This window comes from Colossoma macropomum, unplaced genomic scaffold (genome assembly GCF_904425465.1).
Source record: "Colossoma macropomum unplaced genomic scaffold, Colossoma_macropomum, whole genome shotgun sequence".
Classification (NCBI taxonomy): Eukaryota; Metazoa; Chordata; class Actinopteri; order Characiformes; family Serrasalmidae; genus Colossoma; species Colossoma macropomum.
In genome coordinates, this window is record NW_023494788.1 from 12,533,561 (window position 1) to 12,557,008 (window position 23,448).

General features: G+C 40.4%; 1 protein-coding gene across 4 annotated transcripts in view; it reads left to right on the forward strand.

Moving 5' to 3' along the window:
- The window catches only part of htr4 (5-hydroxytryptamine receptor 4), a 79,824-nt gene that overhangs the window by 32,138 nt on the left and 24,238 nt on the right, over positions 1-23,448 (forward strand). For all 4 annotated transcript variants that reach the window (XM_036568500.1, XM_036568498.1, XM_036568499.1 and 1 more), the window contains exons 4-6: positions 614-814; positions 10,874-11,027; positions 13,185-13,747. In XM_036568500.1, coding sequence (XP_036424393.1) covers positions 614-814; positions 10,874-11,027; positions 13,185-13,747 — 918 coding nt within the window. The remainder of the gene's footprint in view (positions 1-613; positions 815-10,873; positions 11,028-13,184; positions 13,748-23,448) is intronic.

Genomic DNA, 23,448 nt, shown 5'->3' on the forward strand with positions numbered 1-23,448 from the left:
GAGAGAGGAGAAAATCAAGCTTCACTCTTGATTCAGATCTGAAATAATCCACAGGTGTTTTTGTCAATCCTTCCACTGTGGTTACTGAGAAAAGAAAATAGACACAAAAGAAGAAAATCAAACAAAGAAGCTGTACAATCGACTGACCACCCCAGAGTCCACTGAATGTGTTTTACTTGATTGTGAGAAACAGAAAATGCAACAAGACTGAACTATAGAGGTGTGAAAAATGTTCCTGCAGATTTCTTTGAAAATATGAAAGCAAACATCCTGAAAAGAATGGAAGCTGTAATAAAGGAGAGTGTACACACTAAATACTGAAAAAAATATTTTTGTATTTTATTCATTTTTTGAGACTTGTGTGTAATTTACTGTTTATATGTTTATATATATTTGTAACATATATAATATATGTTTTCAGCTTCTTTCTGATCTTTCTGATGCTTGTCAATAAATAACTTGACCGTTTTGACTGGAAATTAAAGAAATGACAGGTGGTTTCTGACTTTTGCACAGTACTGTATATTGTTATATTTCATTTTTCTTTGACCTCTGAAGCCATGATAATAAAAAAAAAATACATAACAATAACATTTACTTTTTGTTTCTTTAGAAAAATTAAGACCAATTACTTCATAGTATCGCTGGCCTTTGCTGACCTGCTGGTGTCAGTGCTGGTGATGCCATTTGGGGCCATTGAGCTGATCCATCAGAACTGGATCTACGGGGAGACCTTCTGTCTGGTCCGCACCTCGCTGGACGTGCTGCTGACCACTGCCTCTATCCTGCACCTGTGCTGCATATCTTTGGACAGGTGGGGCACATGTGCACACATACATGCATCTCCCAGCCTCACACTTCCTTTCTCTTTAGGAGGGCAAAAACTGAGGGATGCATACAAGATCTCTCAGCTGTGCGTTATTCAAGCACTGTGAATGCACTTTCTTCATTTTCTTCCAAGTTGTGCTCACAACACATGACGAGAATGCAGTAATAAGCCACCGTCATGCCAGTCACACGGCATTTAGCCATAAAAGCGCCAGCAAATCAGAGTTTAATTTTGCTAGTGAATTGAATGCATACTGTGTGATGTTGCTGTTTCCATGGTAACTTTAGTGTCGCCTTGCGACATGTTCAGCTGCTAAATCATACCCAACACTGTGATTACAAAGCTAATTAGGTTCTACATGATACTTTTAGGGCAATCAACAGGCAAGCCGTCATTGCAGCTCCAAACCCATGCATAGTGAAGTCTGTAAGTAATTAGGCGGTGACACAATTTTTGTTAATTTGGCTTTACACTCTAGCACATCAGGATTTGAAAAGAAACAGTGATGCAGAATGCTTTAATTCAAAGACATGTATTTTGTACTGAGGGATTTATAAAGGACTTTAATACCATTCTATACATTTCCTTACATAACTTCTCGGTCAACATCTAATAGAAAGAAAGCTTAAAGATTAAACTGTACCAGGGTGATAGGATGAGCAAAGTGTGGAGAAGCGTTTATGTATGGCTGCCATTAGATCTGTTACACTGTCTCTATTGATAGTAAGAAGATGAATCCTCTGCAGAGGGGCATCTTAAATACTCAAATCCAACCATATATCTCAAAACTTGGATGGCAGTTTACCTTGCAGCAGAAGAATGACCCAGAGCATATTACTATTCATAGCAGCTATTGAGTTTTTTAGGGCCAAAAAGTGGAGTGTTCTTGACTGGTGAAGTCAATCACCTGACCTGAACCCTACTGAGTGTACATTTCACTTATTGAAGGCAAGACCAAAGGCAAACATCTCCTGAAATGAGCACGAACTGAACATGACTGCATTACAGGCTTGGCTGAGCATCACCAGAGAAGAAAACCCAGCATAGTTGGATGTCTGCGAGTTATAGACTTAGGTCAGTAATTGCAAGAATTTAATAAACGTGAAAATTGTATTTAAGGTTTATGTTATTTTTTTCAAATTATTACAGCCCTTTGAAATGAGCTTCATTGCATTAAAGGGCACATATGCTTATATGGTTCCCCAACACAGATATGAATACAACCTCAAATTGGACACCCTCAAAGTTTACATTCTACACTTTAACTTTGTTATTAACACTATTTCTCCATGGGGAGGTGGGGTAATGTAATTAAAACCGGTATTTTTGCAATGATCGCCGTCTGAATCCGCTGTCCCTTTTTTGTGGACTGCACACTCTGGCATCAGTAAAGAGTTCAGATCCTACTGTAAAGTAAATTGTAGAAATTATCCGAGGTTGTATTAATACTTTGTGAATTGCCATGTTAGGTAACATTACATCATATCCTGTGGAAAAGGTGTTTTCATATTTTTTCTGAAGTATGGAGGCACTCAAAGAAGCATTTACTTGTGTTCTTTGTGGCCTAAATCAAGCTGATATGGATTGTCCTACTTCAAGTGTAGCACTCCAAGTGTTTAAACTTATAAAATAAAAAAGGTTGTCTGTGAACTCTCTAGTCTAATAAATCTCAAGCTAATGACAGCTTGGGAAAATACCTAAGGCAGCTTGGTTGATGTTTAGGTTAAATAAAATTATGACTGAATGAAATGTTTGGACACGTTTGGGCATGTAGAACTTTTTTTGTGTGATAGCAGTGCGGAAATTGAGCAGCCATCTCTGTAATTCATGCCAAATTTTTCTTCTACCACGCAAATCATCCATAAACATTACAAACATCCTGTAGCAAAATTAGATTACGCCACCTCACCATTTAAAACTAATCCCATCCAAATAGTGCTATAGTTTCATTTCATATCTACTGCGCCAGCCAAATTATTTTCGGACTGCACTGTAAGCCAAGTTCCTGCTGTGTCTTGATGTTGAAGCACACACATCACACACACCCACACACCCACATACACACGCCCTCATACAGCCCACACAGCACTCTTGATCATGTTCAGGGGCAGAAACATTGTGCCGCTCATTTTAGCTACTAACGAGTTGAAATTAATGCACTACCAGACGTTCTTTCCTTACCTCCAGCTCTTAATGGCTGCGCCTTGAAAAACAGTGTTAAAACTACAAATGATTGAGGTTGTATTTGCTTGCTATTTGTAGGGCATAATGGTGTTTTTCCCGTTTGTTCCAAGTTGATAGACTTCATTGAGGGCTAGTAAGTAATTAAATAGATGAACATTTAATATTCCAGCCTGTACATTCCATCAACATGGACAAAGTGTTATGCTTTTAAAGAATTATTGTAATCACTGTAAGGACTTTTAAGAAATCAAAGTCACCCAGGTAGTAGCTGTCTTTGTCCAAATGCATGCTGCTCTTTAATGTTTCCTTTGGTGGAAGAGTGTCTCTTTGTATGTGCAGGTCCGTTAGAACAATTTGTCTAAACTCACAGTGTGCATTCAGCTGTCATCCATTACAGTCTTTGACATTTAATCTAGCAGCCTTTTTTCATTAGAAATAAACAGTCTGACATGAATGATAAAAGGTGGCGAGAGTAGGGAGGTTATTCAGATAGTCTTCCGGAATGCAAGCTTCATGTATAACACAGACACAAAAAAAGCCCCTCTGTAGTCTAACAAAGTCATAAACCCCAGTTTGTCCTTTATTACAGCTTTACGAATTGAGTAGAGGACTTTCTGACTGGTGCTTGAGACAGGATGCAGGGAGCCTCCAAAGCGGATATGTGAGATGAGTTCTGAGTGCAAAGCTGCTGTCCTGGCTTGCATCATTGAGAGGCTGCAGTTACGGAGGCGGCCATTCAAAAGCTGGCTTGCAACTGGGGTCACAAGGGCAGAAAAGAGAAGGGGGAGTGGGCGTTAATGTTGGCCTGTCACAAAGTGCCTGACCCTGATTTTGCTTTCTCTCTCTGGTTCTGTTTTTCTCCTACTCCCCCTCTCTTTCTCTCTCTCTGTCTCCCTCTCCCTCTCCCATAGAGCTAGAGAGCGCTTTTTAAGATTAGCCTACTGGTAGCTTGTGAATGAAAATGACAGTACAGCAGATGGTCTTTTATAAACCTTCACTCTGAATAGTTTGTGTCCTGCCCACTATACCCTCTACGGCAACAGTTTTAGAAAAAAAAGCCACTGAAAGCTTCTGATGGCAGAACAACTTTATACCCCCAAACTGGATCTGTGACAGTTCCTCTCCTTTTTCTTTGCACTCATCACTTTACCCCACTTTGTTCATTTACGACAATAGAGTCTTAAACGTTCTGTGTTCTTGCACAATTTTTGCAAGAGGAGTTATGTTTGCCTGCGTCAGGAGGAACGGGAGAAGTTCCTGGAAGCTTAGCTGCTGGCAGTCAGTTATTACTATCATGAATCTTGAAGGAGGGAGGCAGACTCTGTTTTGGCTATTTTACAAGTCATTTGCCAAAGTGAGTCTGGACAATGAGGGAGGTGAGCACACCACACAGCCATGTCTCCTGGCTGACTGTCCTTCAGGCAGCCATTTAGCATGCGATGCCATATTAACCATGTCATCTCTTGTTAGTATGTGTGAAAAATGCTCTTCCTCAGAAGCAGCTTACTCTCTAATTCAGCTAGATATCTCTAATAATAACTCTCTAATTCAGCTAGATATTCATCAGTATCTGTCTGTTTTCATGTCTCAAATGAGTCTTACATGGGGCAGCAAGTGCTTCAAGGCACTAATGACCTGTCACATGGCCACCTTTTCTCTTTAAATGATCACATTTTTAGTGTACATTTGGATTTGTTCTAATGCAGGTGTGCACAGCTCTGGTCCTGGAGGGCCAGTGTCCAGCACAGTTTGGTAGTTACCCTACTAAACCTGGCAGTTAACACATGAGTGTACTCTGAAGAACACTGACCTCTACGACCAATCATAGACCACCTATCATTTATTTCATTTCCAGTCAAAACTGACTTTATGAGCAAGCTATCCGGTTTTCAGCAGAAAACATACACTATCTGGCCAGAAGTATGTGGATACCCCTCTTAATTGTGGTATTTAGGTGTTGCAGCCACATACATTGTTAACAGGTTTATACAATCAAGCACATAGCCACACACTCTTCATAGACAAACACTTGCAGTAGAATGGGTCATACTGAAGAGCTTGGTGACTTTAAAAATGCTTCTGTCATAGGATGTCACCTTTGCCACAAGTCAGCTTGTGAAATTTCTGCTAGATCTGCCCTGGTCAAAAGTAAGTGCTATTATTGTGAAAAGGAAGTGTCTACAAGCAACAACAGCTCAGCCACAAAGTGGTAGACCACACAAACTCATAGAGCAAGGCCATCGAGTGCTGAACCTTGTAGCTCATTAAAAATTGTGAGCATGCAACCTTGTGGAACTCCAGTACTGAGGGTCTAGGGGTCTGTTGTGTGTTTTCCAAGCTGTACCTTCTGCCTCCTGTTTGTCAGGAAATCCACAATCCACCAGCAGATGGGATCTGGCAGAGACAACTGGGGCAGTTTTACTAGCTGCTCTGACACAATGGCATTGAGAGCAGAGCTGAAGAACACAAACAGAACTTTAGCATAGGTTCTGGGAATGTTGGGATGCTGTAGTGTGACCTGCAGGCCCATGTTGCATCATCAACAGACCTGCCTGTTAGCTCTGTACGCTACCTGCAGGGGATCCAGCAGAGAGTTTGTAATGGCCTTCAGGTGGGCTAACACCAGACGTTAAAAGACCTTCATGACTACAGAGATCATGGCTACTGGCTTGTAGTAATTAAGTCTAGTAATGTTAATTTTTTTGGGGACTGAAATAATGATTGAGGTTTTGAAGCGTATGTGAACAGAGCAAAATTCCAGTGATTTGTTGAAGATCTTTGTGAAAAGTAATGTTAGTTGATCACAGCAGTGCTTAAGAGTGGATGGACAAAGTAAGTCTGGCCCCAGAGCTGTTCTCACCTGTTGTCTACAGAAGAGCCTGTTGACGTCCTGCTCATTGATGGAGCTGAAGATTGTACTTTGTGCGTTCAAATCTGCAGTAGAGCTCAGTGAGTTGGTGGTCATTCAGGAGAATGGGAGTTCTTCTCATCTTGTAGTTGGTGATCTTCTAGAGACCTTTCAAAACTGAAGTTGGGCAGCAACAGGGTTTTATAGCTTTTCTGAGTATTTTTTCTTTGATGGTTTAATCCCTTCCTCCAGCCTGTTTTTGGCCTCTTTAGAGATATTCTGTCCCCGTTCCTGAATGCTGCCACTTTTTCCCTCCGAAGTTCAACAGAAAAACATGGTTTATCATTGCTGTATTTTACCCGTGCTGTAGTTGCAATGCAGCTGTCTCCACAGAAACTGATGCATAATGTCACAAGTTATCATCAAGAGTTATCATTATGGATAGAAGATGATTTTTTTGTGGTTGAATAAGCAGTGTTGAATGAACAGTCAGTTATTTGTGCTGACGAACACAAAAAGTCACAGCATTTGGAATCTCACCAAAGAAGAGCTGCAATCACTGAAACATTTATTTATTCTCAGAAAATGCTCAAGGAGTGGCAAAAATATACAGAATGGATCAGACCATGTTTAGAAATATCATTCACTCCTTACTAAGAGCTCCTTTTATGAACCAGAAAATTGCCAGTTCTGCTTCTAAATATAAGTGATTGAAGTTTGCTTCGATTACAAAGCATGTTACATCCCTAGACACCTTTCTATCTTGTTCTGACCTTTTTCTATTGTTGTGATGTACAGTAATAAGAGAAACTTCTCTCTGAACAATGAGGATCATGTTATTTTAAAAATTGACTTTGACTAATGCCACATGAAGTCCATTAGGTTAATGGTGAGCTTGATTAGGCCTATCTGGCAGTATAAGCCACTTATGGCCCTACTATTGATTTTCAGCATCATTATGTGTACACTGCAATAAGTCCTGGATAAGCTTTGTTTTCTAGTGGAACAGCTCTCTGTTTAGGAGAGGTTCATTTTGTTCAGTAGTGATTATAGTGTTCTCATCCAAATGAGTTTGGGAGATGCCAGTAATTACAAGAGACTGTTGTGTTAAGGAAGGTTAAGTGTGTTAAGCATGTGCTTATATGGATAGGTGAGAAGCAAATGAGTCAACATTTTACAGTAGCTTTATGCAGTGCTACTGGAAATCACTCTGTTCTTCTGCAAAATGGAGCGCTACAGCATAGGAAATAAATTCTCAATATCATGCATTTATATGACCTTCATAAGGAACCATTATATTCCCCCAGGCGCACATCTTACAGCCCATAACTGACTGCCTGAGACATATGTTGTTTCCCCCAAGGACTCCCTGCATGGATTCCATAGGGAAAGAACATGAAATTTATGTCCATTCTGTCATCTCTACTTTAGTATGACACGTGAACAAGTCAAGGAGAATTAGCACATTTGAAAGCTGAGACATGTTTCTTGAAACGTAATGAATGAAAATTCACTTAAAATAGCTGCACTTATGAGTGAAAAAACCTGCAATCAGTGTCCAATACTGCTTGCCCGTATCAGTGAATCCTGCTGCTTCAAAGAAGCCCAAAGGCAAGGGGACAGGTGAACAGAAACATGTTCTTAAGAGCTTTATTTTTAGACGTGCCTGAAAGGAGTGTGACATACATTATGCTTCTCTGCGCTTGTATGCCCTCCTCAGCTGTATAGCTTACAGCCAGTCACTAGAGCTTACTGTTTGCCTCCACAGCCCAGACGTCTGCTTTTCATTTAATTAGAAACCATCTTTCTACAGTGAGTACTTGTCCGATGCCAGCCAAAGTTGGCGTCTGCTTTTTTTTGCACAACTTTTCATTTCCCCTTCACCCCTTTGCTGAGGTCTCAGAGGAAAACTTAAATGCATGGCCGATCACTCAAACTTGAAGATTGACTGGCATGGATGTGTATAAAAAAATGGAACATGTTTCAGTTTAATATGTATGCTAGTTACAAATTTAATGTTGCTGTTAACTGTCGGTGGCTGTGGAGCTGGCTCAGGTAATGATTTATATGTTCTCAAATCCATCTCTCATTGCTGAGCCAGCCCTGAAAACTAACAGCATTACCCAACCTCATCGATCACCAGCACTGTAATTATCATTTAAGCGCCAGTGCCCTGTCTGCTTTCTATTGCATTTGCGATTAGTGCTGTCTGATACTGGTCTGCACGTGCCACAGTGACAGTAAAATAAGCCAGGTGAGCAGGTGTAAAGAGCCGGCTCTCTTGGCAGCTCAGACGCCTGCCCTTGCTATGAGAGCTTTGTCAGGCTCCAGATAACACAACATAGTCCAGACTACTTCAGCACACATAGAGTGACTAATGCAGAGGTTGTGTTTCTGCTGGCCTGCTGTCAAACACTTGCCCCTGCTGCTCCCCCTCAGGCTGCCAACCTCTGCTCATTTGTTACAACAGGATGATGTGTGAGGCTCACTCAAACTTTTGTCATAGTAGAATCAATAGTGTTTCTGGATGTAGCTTAGAGCCCCTCGACACAAACATAGCTGCGGGGTATATATTGTCCGTCGTCAGCAGTGAGCATCAGTTAGCCAAGCGGATGGACTGGGAACATCCGTCATGGCTGTTTAATGGAAGTCACTGCTCCAGTTCACCGGAATTTGAAAACTGAGTCACCTGGCCATTGCCTCTTGGACAGAACGTTCAAGGCCCAGTTCACCTAAAGGTTCATTGGCCATTGTGATGGGGTATGAATGGCTATCGTTTACGGTACAGCACAGGCCTCTCTGCCAGCGCTAAATGTGTTGTAATGAATACATGCCAGGAATGTCACACCGACTGGTGAGCAGATAAACAGGAACCCGGCACACACCGGCCATGGTGCTGACAGAACTGGGTCACAGAAGGAGAATTAGAGATGGAGAGATCCCCCCACATTTCGTACAAAAACAATGTGGAGAGCTCTGTCCCTTGTCTGGTCATGGGTAACAGTGCTGAGTCTTATTTCCTTGTAATCTGTCAGTGTTGCCTGAGCTGACCAGCCACACTGTCAATAGCGACAGGCTACACAGCATTCAGCACCCTTAGAGCAGGCTCAGAGCAGCAGGCCCAGCAGCAGGCACCTGGAGGCCTTTTGGAAGCATGCCAGTTTGAAAAGTAGTTATATACTTTCACTAGACAGTATTAGGTACTTTGCTCTGCAGTACTGATAACTTAATGTACATGTTATGTTATTAGTTTTTAAGTAAAATGGGAAAAATGTAACAAAGAATATGAAAGCAAACTGTAAACAAGTTTTTTGTACTCAAAACTTAAAACTAGTAAACTTCTGTATAATGTTCTTTAAACAGTTATAAATATTTACAATCTAAGGCTGGGCAATGCAGCATTTTCACGATATATTATACATATCAAGTTTGCAAATAAGTTGGAATGGAAAAAATGGAAAACTGTAGTGCTACATTCAAAAATTGCTATCAAAAACTTAGATTTTTTTTAATCAGTGTTTGCAAAAATAAACAATTTCAGAAGGAAACATGAGGAAAAAAATGTAAAAATTGGTAAAGAATTAAATGAATAAAATTAGATTATGGCATAATTTGTCTTGCAAGTAAGTCTGCTTATCCTCAGAGAGTCTGCTGTATTTTGTCACTCATTGTGGCCACAAAGCACCTTTGACAGGAAAGGCAGTTTGACTGATGCACAGAGCTACAAACAAAATGAACCTGCGGGAAACAAATGCGTCTGCAAACTTGCAGCAATATCTCACTACTAAATGCTACTAAAAGCCTTTAAAAATGTAATGCAGTGAAGTTCCTTTTCTATTCAAAATCTGAAATCAATCAATCTGAAACACTCAGTTATAGTTTGCAAAGCAGGAAACTACTTGTAATCGTGTGTTTCCCATTGAACAGGCACAACCTGCCACAGAAAGTGCATTTACAAGGCTATACAGAGAGATCAGAATGCAGCTGACAACATCCCAATAGTTGTGGCCAGCTTAACATGCAAAAGATGTCATACTTTGATAGTATTTGATTTCCATATTCAGAAATGGCAAATTGTAAACCCTTGTGTAATGTACTGTAAACAATTGTACATGCTTATATGGCTGTTTTTATTTCATTTTTTATTTAAAAATTCTGCATGCAATGTGTTTGAACTCAGTCTTGTAACAGTAGTAATGTCACCCTGATAAGAGTGAAGCAACCTTGCTGTTGCACTGCATCTGGTGCGGATCCACAGTTATTTTTACTGACGGTCTGGCTGGTACGGCCCCATCGCACCAAGACATCTGTGCTATTATATCAGCGGCGTTCCTCCACTCTCACACTGTCACATCTCTTTGTTCCACAAAATGGGAGCGCCATTCATTCATCAACAACTTCCTACGCATCAGCATCAGAGTTGTTTTCTTCGCATTAATGCGGATTTATTTTCTGTTTCCGTTGTGCAGAAGATTACATCAAAACTTGCTTAAAGCCCATCATTATTCTTTTTGCATCAAAACTTTATGACTATATTCCAAACATGTTCATTATGGCAGGCTGTACGTCACTTGCATAGCGCAGCTGTATGGATGAAGAACACCCACTTGTGTTGCTATGCTCTTGTTTCCATAGAAAGTAGACTTCCTTCTTAGTCCTTTAGGGTTCAGATCAGGGGTCATTTAAAGATGGCTATTGGAAATCTATCCTGGCAGAACAAAAAGGTTATGATGCAGTAGCAGGTCAAGGGTCTCTGTGCTATATTTAGTTGAAAAAGGTTTTCCTTTTTTTCAGCCAGAGCAGCTTACTAGTTTCTTTTTTATTTAAAACCATCTTTTCATTCATAGATAGTATTCATGCAACATTTCCATAAGCATACACTGTACACTTAAAATCAATACAGCATCTCTTATTGCATTTGCATGGTTATTATAAATAAAGACAGTTACTTCACAGAATCTTAATTCAAATTGCTTAATTTAATAAAATGCTGTTTATCTTGTTTGTTGCAGGTACTATGCCATCTGTTGTCAGCCTCTGGTCTACAGGAATAAGATGACTCCAATGAGAGTGGCTCTTATGATAGGAGGATGTTGGATTATCCCAACTGTCATTTCCTTCTTACCAATAATGCAAGGCTGGAACAGTATTGGAATAAATCATTTGGTGAGTCATATGCGTCAAATGTCACAGTCCTGTGTTAATGACGTTTAAAAATGCGCTTGGCTGCTAATTTTTTAAGATCATCTTTCTTTCTCTCTCATCTTCACTGGAATCAGGACAAATATGTAAACAAGCTTGGATTATTCAAATGCCCTATTAAAAGACTGGGAAAGTAATTAGGCATTCACTGAAATAATTATCTGTGTAAACATGTAAATCAGGTGATGTTTTGTTTCATTAGAGCATTTTCAGATTTTTTTCTGATTCTTCATATGCTTCTCTTTGATTTTGTGCCCCACTTTGTGTTCAGGTTAAACATTATAGGCTTAAAGGCAGTGCTCAAAGCTGCAGTGTGTGGCTGTATTTAGGAAGACAGTAGCTGCAAGCAAGGGCATTATGAATAACTTCCAGTCAGTCCTGTGATGATCAAGTGGAAATGAAATGTCAAGGTACCCAGGTAGAGCCCCTAATCCATCGCTTTTCAATAAACAAACACAGGCCTGGGTGAAGATTTATGCACTATAACGAAAGCCATCCGGGAGAGGAAATGGTATTTGAATGGCATCCTGAGCATGTTTCCTCCCAGAATCAGCGTGTACTTATCGATTCAGCTCAGAGGTGTATCATAACAGAGTGGTTTCATAAACTGTTTGTGACATTGTTCCATTTTGTGCAAATTAGCAATGTCATATTATCTTTATGTACATAATCATTTATATTTCGCAGTTGACACACAGAAGAATTATGAGCACAAACCCTGGCATAGGGATGCCGATGAGGTGTTAGCACTGTCTTAACTAGTTTGGCTTTGCAGTATTCTCAGTGCATGAGCATTATGCTAATGGATATCTATTTCGGACAGCTATTTTCCAAAGTTGGAGCATGAGGAACACTGCCAGATCCATTGACTACACTTCTCAAAGGAGCTAATTAGTGGTTTATGTCAAGTATCTGTGAAAGCCTGGGTCACATTCCAGCTAAGTTAAAAAAACTCACTCTTGTAAAATGAAAAGTGTTTACAGTTTGCGAGAGAAAAATATGTTGTGTGTATCTATTGATCAGTTCTTGTAGCAGTGGCCGGAAGGCCTAATGATTCACAGATATGATGTGAGTGGCACAGACAGAGCCACTGCTGGACAGTGATTAATGCTCTTCTCACCGTCACTTCCCATGGTAGATCCACTGCTCATTCTCAACACACCCAAATCGATTCCGCAATACCACCTAGGCCCATACATATTCACAGAGACCAACCTTCATTTATTTACTTTCCAGTCAAAACAGCCATTAAGCATGAGGATATATTTTTTAAAAGATTAGACATAAGATTATCAGCTTGCATAAGGAAGGGGGAAGTTAAAGGGAAATAAGTGAAAAACAGGAGTTTCCAAAACTGGAGTTTAGAAAAATATTAAAAGATGCAGAGAAAATGGGACTCCGTGTAAGGTCTAGTAGACCACCAAAACTGTCACCATCAGATAAACAGTACTTACAGCTTTCATGTTTGAGAGAAAAATCCAACTGTTTCTGTCCATCCTTCTACTGTGAGAAGACTCAACACTATGGGTCTAAAAGAATGTGTAGCTGTCAAGAAGCCCAATAAAGAAAACGTTCAAGTCAAACAAAGAAGCTGGTCAGTGGACTTCAACGTGATTGAATGTGTTTGGGATCACTTGGACCATAAGAAGCAAAACTTGCAACCAGCTTCTAAGACTTAAATGGAAAGTATACCTGCAGATTTCTTTGAAAATCACAGAACTTTAAAGAGGACTTCATGAAAGTTTTGAGGCAACATTCCCAGTGCTTCATCTCAAAAATGCTGAACTGGAGGCATTTTCTTTACGATTTAAAAGGTCAAGGCTGTTTTTTAAAAGGCCTTTCTGAGAGAAGTTTTTAAAGATTAATGTTGTCCAGGTCATCACTTTTCAGCTTGATGATATTTAAATGTGGTAAGTAACCACCTCCAATCTCGAACCATCTCCTGCATTGACCATTGACAAATTGACAGTTCCCTCAGGGCCCACAGACTGGAATACAAATGAACTCACAGGAAACAAAAAGCTCAGCAAAAGAGTGGAAAAGAATGTGTGGCATTTTCTTTAGTGTGTACAAGCTCAATGTGTAACTTGTGCGTGTAAATATCCCTCCCTCCCTCGGCAGATAGAGGCACGGAAGTTCAGTGGCAACTCCACGGTGTGTGTGTTCATGGTGAACAAACCGTACGCACTCACCTGCTCCGTGGTGGCCTTCTACATCCCGCTAGGTCTGATGGTCCTGGCCTACCAGCGCATTTATGTGACAGCACGCGAACACGCCCGGCAAATCAGCATGCTGCAGAGGGCGGGTGGAGCAGGCAATGCCGCCTCGGACAGCGCAGACCACCAGCGCAACCACCGCATGCGCACTGAGACCAAGGCAGCCAAGACTCTGTGCATCATCATGGGCTGCTTTTGCCTCTGCTGGGCTCCTTTCTTCATCACCAACGTGGTGGACCCTTTCATAGACTACACAGTGCCCGAGCAATTGTGGGCCGCCTGCCTGTGGCTGGGCTACATCAATTCCATGCTCAACCCCATCCTTTATGCCTTCCTCAACAAGTCCTTCCGTCGTGCCTTCCTCATCATTCTCTGCTGCGGACACAGGCGCTACCGACGGCCCTCCATTCTGGCACCTGGAGCCCCCTGCACAGCAACACAGATCAACGGCTCAACGCATGTACTCAAGTAGGTGAACTCATATTGACCTTTACCCTTTCCCTCTGCATTTAGATTTTTAGTTAAGAGCCTTCCAGCAGCCCAAGTGTTTGGGCAGGAACTGTGCTATCCAGTGCTAGAAGGAGTAGTACATGTCCTGCACTGGAGAGGAGGATATCCTGTCTCTGGTTATAATTAACCCAGGGCTTGAACTCTCACTTCATATGGTATTACCTTAATACTGATGAGGAAATGATGAGATAAGTCTAAATGACCTATCCATGCTCCGCCCACAGAATCTCATTCAACCTAATGAAAAATTAGTAGCAAACAGCTTGGTCAGCTGGGTCATGTTTATTGGTGGGAGTCTTTAGGCACCTTATTGATTCTGATTCAGGGCTCTAAGATGTGATATAAAATAATTCTTGATCATTTGATCTGATTTTTGTTCTTTGTGTCACATATGGTTTCAGTACAGCTGTTAGCAGTTTGCCACAGTGGTTGCTGCAAAGCTGCATTCTTATGTTGGGTCATGTTTACTGTGTTTTATGGGCCTTGTATTTCATATACACAAAATTATGACCAATTTGTGACTGCAAACGTGTGCATTAGTGAGATCCTGCTTTTCTTTTCCACTTCCACAGACTGTGAAAGTATCCGACTTTATAAAGGTTCTGGGTGCATATGAGTTTATTTTACAGTAGGGGAAACGCAGAACCTATGTAACAGACTATATGTCAGATTTTGTTGTTTCATGAATCAGTCCTTCACGAGAAGATTGCCATGCATCTAAGAATCTATTATTACTCCCACTATTAGTCATATTGGTGTAGCTAATTAAAAAGAAGTTCGCCACCATGCTAACATGAGCTGAAAACGAAAACTACAACATTACAGTGTGACCTTTCACATGCACATGCAACATAAATATCATTTGAAACTAATATTATAGTCTTAATAACTGACCGATATTTTGACAATAGTTGTGCGTTACAGTTTTTCTTTAAGATGAATGGGATTTTTGCCTGCGTTCTATAAACTGTCCAAACTCACACAGTTGCTACAGAAGAACATATTCGTGAGTGAAGCATGCAAATGTCTATTTTGACTTATGTTGGCACAGTTTGCATATGGTAGCAAAACAAGAACTACTTTTGTACTTGGTATATCTGCACATTACTTTCACTGTCAGATTTAACTTTCTCTTCCTGAGTGATTATGTTTGACCTTTCAGAGGTTGTTCTCTTTGTTGAACTAACAATTCTAGAATTCCTTCTGACAAGTGCACCTGAGGGATGGTGATACTTTAACCTGGGGTTGTTAACTAAACACTTATTCACTTACAGCCTCACGTTAAAACAAACCTCAGCTCAAGTCAACACAGTGACTCCTTGTCTCATACCACCGCATGCCTTGTTTGTTTTGCAGTTGCTCTGTATTCCTTGCCTGTACTAGGAAACGTGTAGAGAAGTTAATGTGGAGTTATTCTTTTAAGCTGAATCTCGTCCACGGCTGAGTGCAAACTTTCCCATGAGAGTTTGGAAGAGACTTCTTCAGCTCTAAACGGTCAAATTATTCTCCCACACTCATCTCTCTTAGACAACCTCCTTGTCAATTAGGGATACACTCTGACCAGATTCCCCTTACCTGAACAAGTAGTATTGGGTCTTCTGTTCAGTAATTGTTGTAAGTCTGTAAAGTCATGAACTGCTGTAAACTGCAGGCAGGAAGATTTGTGTGGGATAGAACATCTCTTTTTCTCTGCATGTCTCCTTTACTCAGAGGTCAGAGTGACGCTCCCTCAGGCTTTGACCAAAGGCTAGCATGCTATTTCAGATAGAGATTAAAGCTGGAGTTTAGCCAGCTGGTCTTTTTGAACTGAAATCCTCTCCCTCGAGGGAAATAGGAACAGAACAACGTCTATGCATTTGCTGTTATTAGCTTAACATGAAAATATGGGTTCTGCAAATTGTGTATGTTGTTACATGATGCTTTTATTGAAAAAATAATACCATAAGACCATATTGAACTTGTATGCCTGAAAGCTCAAGCAAAGGCATAAATCAACCCAATGAGCAAATAGTAAGTCTCTACTATTAATAATTGATGATGGATTTATTTTTTAAATAATTTATTGTGGCACCGTACCAGAGTATGTTTTTAATAACTGTGCTTTTATGCATGGTTTGCTGGTGACATTTTGTGATGTGTCTGGTGGAAAGAGGAAGGAAGCTTTCACAGAGGGCAGATATAAATAATCTGATGTCATCACCTTGCCCTCACATTCTCTCAGAGCCGAGCCTTCCACGTACCTCTTTGCCATGACATGTTCAAAGCTACAGTTTAAGGATTTATAGTTAATTTGCACTCCTAACCCTTCCTAACTGTTTCAGCAATCAAAAAAGCATGGACTGTATTGATGATAGTACAAAGAGAAAGAAAGTCTGAAAACTGTGGGATCTCTGAACCAAAGGGCCATCAAAGTGAACTTTCATATCAGCTCATTACACTTCCTGAACAAATTCCTCAGAGTTTCACAGGAGATAGAAGTTGAATTTAAAGAGTAATTTTTGTGTTCTAAGCCTTTGGGCGCTCTGGGCAGAGTTTTTCGTGTAACGTAAATGATTGGAGGGGATATTAGTAACACAAGCCGTGGCTTTTAATCTTCATATGTTGTGGCAACCATGTATGTACCACAGTAGCACCAGTGTGAAACTTATTCAAAACATCTGATTTGTTTCCATGGAGACACTGCAGAATTAGAATGAATGATTCATTCTAATTCCACAAGTTCACAGACACTGTCCTTGGGACTGTGTCTTTCAGTATAGGCTATTTCGAACTGAAGAAGAGGTCATGAAGCATTAATTCATCAATGTATGAATTGTTTTCAGATTATAAGTTAAATCTGTTTAAAAAAAAAATATATATATATATATATATGTGTGTGTGTGTGGAAATCCCTGGACTTTCTTACCAAAAGCATGCACTACAGTTCTGGTTAGTGATTGTTATGTATGATGTTGTATTTTGACATGCTGTGACAGTGTCATTAGTGTCATGCTCAGCTTCCTCTGTGTGCTGTGACTGGTTGTGGCCACTCAAATCAAATAATGCAGAATGTTAATGACACAGTACAGCTTGCAGTCTTATGTTACAAATCAAAGCTAGTAATCACCTTAAATAACAGCTGTTGTATGATAGCAGTGACACAACAGTCACATGACTTTTCAGGGGAAAAAAAAACCTCCGTCCTTGTAAATTCCAATCCCAGCATTCTCAAATTTTACCCAAACAACACAGACAAATTTGTTTCTGCAGAAGAGGTTTAGACGTTTTTGAAGTAGCATGGTGTAATGGGACTTAAAATAAATAGTGAACAATGGAGCAAGAACGCTTCTTCCTCTGGCCTCTTAGTGAACTGATTGAGTTGACATCCACCACAGACTGAAAGTCTTAGTGTCAGCTTCAAGCGGAATTTCATTTCTCATTGTTAGTGGCAAAGTTGTCAGTCAGGGCACTAAACAATTCCACTGAAGAACTGCTGAAAATCTGTTTTTTTTTTTGAGAAGTAAAACATATGGATGTTTGTTCCTTTTCAAAGAACTTTTTGCCATGCCTAAACAAACCCTGGTAAAAAAAAAATTGTCCAGATTGGACCGCCCAGCTGCCCATGAACCCTCCTCATAACGTCCTGCCACTCTTTGTGTTCCGCAGCACTTGGAAACGTGCCACAGACATAAATCGCAGGACTGTTTCCAAACGGCGAGGCTGTCAACATGTTAATCTGGCCGATAAACAGAGTGGTGAAGTATGCAGGAATCTCCAAGCAGCTGCTTTCCGAAGCCTCGGCTCTGCCAGGGTTACGCTGTGCTGGGAGCTCAGGGACAGCCAAATGAACTTAAAGAGTTCCAGCCCCATTACAGCCGACGACACAGATATAAACACTGGCCTGGCGCTCACTGTCTTAATTATTTAACCTTTAGCTTGTGCTTCACCGCTGGCACACTGTATTGCTGGTGTAGAAGTGCAAGCAACATTCTACAGCCAGGAGAGGGATAGGTCAATTCGTCTATGGGCCTCTTGGGACAGGAGTGCACTGCTTCTCTTTATATTTTCCACTGGATAAAAACCTACTACCTCTTAGAGTTATAATAACGTCTACAGCAGAATTAGCCTCTTATTGTAATAATGTCTGAGGAAGACTTCCTGTAAGCCAAACCATGGCCTGACCTTGGAGTGTTTATGTTTCACTTGCTAGTCTGAATCTCACACAGTGACAAGTGTTTCATTCATTTTTTGTAGACGAATTTCACAGGAAGGTTCTTGGTATTTTATGTCTCCTGGCTAATGTGTTGTATTACATCTGGGGCCACTAATGCTGAATTTATGGTTACATCTGGCTCAGAGCATTAGCTGGTTCTGTGGGCAAAATTATAACAGTTTTTCAGAAGTCACTGCCGTTAATCACTAAATGTAGGTGTAATACATGATTAATTTCTGGTCGTAGTTTACTGTCATTATCATCATTGCACCTACGGTTTAATCTGAGCAACAAAAATGTTGCACAGCAGTGCACTGTCAATTTTCAGCTTTTAGTTTTGCTCAGATAATGCATGCCATTGCCACTGTAGTCGAAAGTCAGCGTTTTAGTGTAACAGCAACCATTAGAGTTCATTCTCCATCTGACACTCCCTCAGCTCTTTTTCCTAAAGGCTCTTTAGTCTGCCCTCTGTCTTGCGTTACGGACTTTCTGGGGCTAAGAACTGCCACTCTGATAACTTAATGATCGCTCCGAACGTGTCCCTAGTTGCCTAGGTCATCTCATGGTCTGCTACATTAAATGTCTGTTCCTGATGGGTTTTTATCCTTTTCTCAGACATATGCAATTAATCACTCCCCTACCACAACATCTGATAATCTCCTTATCTCACTATATGAGATTTTTACTTATTCTTATCAACAGTACAGTTCATTGACAGCTAACGAACTTAGCCAGGTTTGTGATTAAAGCAAGGCCTAAGCAAGGAGTCCAATTCACTGTATTAGCATTGACATAATATGCCTTAGGAGCATCTTTAGAGAGAAATGCTTTGCATAGTGCACAGTCTGTCCTTTTCACTACAATAAAGAGGCCGTCTGAGATGTGCACACCCGGCGGGCGGATTTAGGAGAGAGTACAGTAATGGAGACGTTTTAATAACAGAAACGCGCAACCCCAAGGCCCTTGATTTAATCTCTGCACTCTATTTGATTTATTACCCTCTTAATTTTTCCCTAAGCATGACTAATAACATGCTCTCATGGGCGTATTATTAGGCCTCTGTTTTAGCACCTCATATTCCCCTAGACTCCCAACAAATTCACATGGGCCAGGCCTAATGTATAGACAGTTCCCAGGAAAATAAGCGTTTCTCTGCTAACAGCTCAGTGAGCTGGCCGAGGCCAGACAGAGGGCTCAACGTAACGTCTGCCACCCTAAGAAGTGCTGTTTGTGTTGGGCTTTAGGCTCCAGCTCCTCTGGCTCTTTCTTTGCTCCATAAATTGTGTCTATTAAGATTTATACACAAAGGTTAGGGTTTGGTTTAATGGAGAGACTCAATCATTAATGACAGGCTGGAACTCTTTCCATGTATCAGTGAAATCTAAAAGCTTCTACAGAGAGAGCTTGCGTGACCGTATAAACACGTCAGTCACTTATCACTCAACGTTAGGCAAGGTGAAATTAGAGAAGGCATGATACCACTTTTTCTTTTCTGATCACAGATAATGATAATGAAATCTTGAGGACTGGCTGATACTGATCTGATTTTTTCTTTAAAACTGCTATGCTTTACATTTTTTAACTAAAGCACTTAATTTAAAGAGGCCATCTAAACTGCAAAGATTAGAATGCTCAAGCAAACACTACTTCTCTACAGGCTAACATAGCTAATATAGCTAACAGCTGGGGATGTTTGTGGTTAACTGATCAACCATTAACCAACAAATGCATAAATGTCCGACCATTGCTTTCAGTTGAAAAGTGGGTTTGTCATCGAACTTGAAGACCGTTTTCAGATTGTATGCATAAGCGCGACTTGTTCCCGGAAGCCCTACTTTGTGATGTTTCTGGAGTCGACTCTTGCCGCTGAAGTCGATTCCACGACTCCACTTAATGTCAACAGATAGTGCCAGAGCTGTAGGATAAAGGGATATAGCAGAGATTAAACCCTCCTAAATGTACTTTACACAATATTTTTGAGTATCTACAGATTACAGTGACAAGAGGAAAATCCGTTCTTTTCTTTTCAAGTCACTGGCCAAGAATCGACTGATATTTTGAATATTTTGGAACCTACTTCCCATCGCTAGCCCCACAACAACACAACAGCAAATTAACAACACCGGACATAAATCCTCTTCATTGGTGGAAAATCAACAGCGCATGAGGCTAACCTTGGCCAGACGCTACTTGTGCATACAGGGCACTTCGGTATCTGCAGAGCGAGTGTTGTTAGCCGCTGGTCTGACTTTGAACAGACTGCATAGTAAATTGACCTCTGCTGATGTGGATATGTTGATATTTCTCAACTAAAGTGACTACAATATTTACAAGTTTGTAAGTTAACTATTAATCACTGATAAATAATGGTCGGTTATAAATCAAAAAACATGACATGAAAAAAACCTTTTTTTTTCAGCTATCCTCTTTCACAAAAAACACTCAAAAAAACAACAGAAAAACAGAAACATTGCTTTGCCACTTTTTTAGTATAATACTTAGCTACCTACTTTTGTCAGGTTACATGTGGATACCAGTGTTATCACATCAAATGCTTTGCTTTACATTATGTTGTGCTGCAGGCAAATCTGTAATATTTTGAGCTAAATTTGTTATAGAACTGGATCACATTTTATTGTATTTCTTCTCTATTTCTCTGTATCTAATCCACCATTTTCTGCCGGTATTGGCCTGATACCAATACTGGGTATCAGATTGGTGCCATTTTTTTTTCTGTTCAACAGAGCCCCTAACCCATTTGAAATGTGAAACCCTTGGAGGTATAACACTCTGACACTGCACAGGAGTCTCCAAGGCTTCTTTGCTGCAGTTGATAAATTCCATTGACATCCCTTGCTCATAAACATATGATAGGGCACAGCAGAGAGACTAGACCCACACACATGAACTCTAGCGACGAGATGACATTGCCAAAGCTTCGGCCCCAGTGGAAGAGACCGTCTCCCTCACAGACATGTCCTGTTTTCACCCTAATGAGTGTGGAAAAGAAAAGGCATTCCTGGAAGCCCAATCCTGCCTTGCGTGTCTGTGAGAGAGAGGATGAAAGCTTGTGGTATGATTGCAGAGAAGATTTACTCTGCAGGAACGTGAGCGCAGGGGAGGTATGTGAAAAGGAGGTTGGCCACATAACACCCGGGTGGCACTCTTTAAACCAACAGGAGTTTTATACATTAGCTGTGCTGGAGCTGCTGTGATATATGAGCCTTAGTGTTTGTCTGCGTGTGTGTGTGTGGCAATTCGGTCTGGTTCAGTGTCTTGCCCCACACACAGACCCATAGTGATGACAGCCGGCCTTCCAGCGTGCCGCAGAGCAACAGCAGTTGTGAAGTTGCGAAGCCAACAGACTGTCTAATAGAGCGTGCCTTCCACTCAGAGCCCTTCAAAATACATCATAGCTTCATAGCTCAGAGTTATGAGCCTTGGCTCCTGTACCGTCAAAACTAGGGCCAAACCAATATGAAACTTTTGTGACCAATACTGATCGCAGCCTCTTCCTGCAGGCCCCCTAGTGGCCATTCGATTGGCTGAATTGAAATTGACTCCATATTTTCAATCACTGTAATTGGATAAAATATGTTTCCCTATAGCTCTGTTTTTAAGTTAACTAGGACACTGTTTGCTCTGTGTGTGAAAATTTATGACTCTGACTCTCTGACTGCTGGCGAGCAATGATGGGTGAAAGGGGAGGGGTGAGGACCCCCTGTTGTAGAAACAATTCATATTTCTCCAGCCAGAGATATCTGTTGTATTTGTCGGTTGTCTTATGTGCTCAAATTCGATCCTAAAGAAAGATTTTTCCCTGTTAAAAATCAGTGCTTTAATTGAAGCTGTATCATATCAACTTCTCCACGATTGTAGCATCTCACTCTCGTTCTTGTTCTTACAGCTTGTGTATTCTTGTTACAGTTAAGGCTCTTGAGTGTAACTGTATAGTTCCACTTTGTCATTGCTTTTGTTAGTTTCCTGTTCATTGATTTGTCTTTAGGTCTTTCTTGAGCGTGGTCTGCTGAAGATGCCAAAGCTATTGCTTTCAAAGCTGTAATTGAATGAGTGCTACAATTGTATATATTATGATAGCAACATACAGCATGTGAGCAGCTACAATTACGGATTGACAATTACGGATGGTTCAGAGGATCAAACTAGGAAAATGCCTTAACAGCATTGGAAAAATTGTGTGGCATTAATGATTTATCGCAATAATATATAATTAATTTGTTAATTTTGACCTGTCCTGATTAAAATTACAATAGAATTAATCCAGGCCAGCAAAGCCGGCCCCAATACTTTTATTTAAACTGTGCTTTACTGATATGATTGTGACCTAACACCTGTGAATTGCCACATATGATGAGATTAGGCTTGTTATTTGAACCATGTGATGTGATTGAAACAAGCAAATGAAGACTATCACTTTAACACTTTCTACAGAAACAGGCAAGTGAGCAAGAACTTGTTAACTTCTCTAAAGTGGGTAGTTATGTGATGTTTTTCTTTATATTAGAGATGCATTAGAATGTAAGTTGAGCTATTAATTATTGTTTTTTTATTAGCCCAAATTTTCCTGACACAAATAAGACGTGTAATGAACATTGGCTGACATTATCAGCAAACTGATATATCACTAGGGCTCTAGTCAAAGCTGTGCAAAACTGCAGGCTGTAAATATTATCTCTCTCTAATATGGATATGTGCATCTTTTTTTTAGTATGAGAAATTCCAAGTGATTTTCTGCCCAAGATTATCATCCGGAGTATGATCGTCATAATATCTCGACCATACCGAGTCACAGAGTAGAGCAGCTTATCCTCAGGACATTTTATTGGTTCAGCTTTGATGAAGTGTGCGGGACTCTGTAAACTTGGCTCAGAATTTGATGATAAGCACATGTAATCCAAATTCGATGTAGTCTCATCGCTCCCTCTCTCACTCAGCGCCGGATGTTTGCCTGTTGCGGCCTCAGTTTGAAACAATGGCACACATGTGTCAGCTCTTAAGAGTGAATGGAGCAAAGCTGTGTACCCTGATTGATTTGATCTTTGATAAACTTTCCCAAAATGAAACAGGGATTTGATGACATGGATCAAAGGAGGTGACGGCACAGATGGATAGAAAAAAAGCATACACGAAAACAAAGACTTACGCTCTACAGTCCCATATCATCTGCTCAACGACATGCGTGTGTTCTCATCATGCTCTTTTTAGAATTTTATTTATTTCATTCAATTATTGAAACAGAATACAATGATTCACTAGCCCTCCAATTAAAATCTGTAAAACATTTGTGTTGCTTTGTGAATTCTTGAGCAAATTTTCAATTAAATATAGATCAAATAGGTTAAGTATGGCCAGTATCTGTGTAAAGATGTTAAAAGGATAAAAAAGACTGCACAGCTTTATTTTCTCTCATAATCTGTTGAATAATACTACTGGGTTGTGTGAGAGA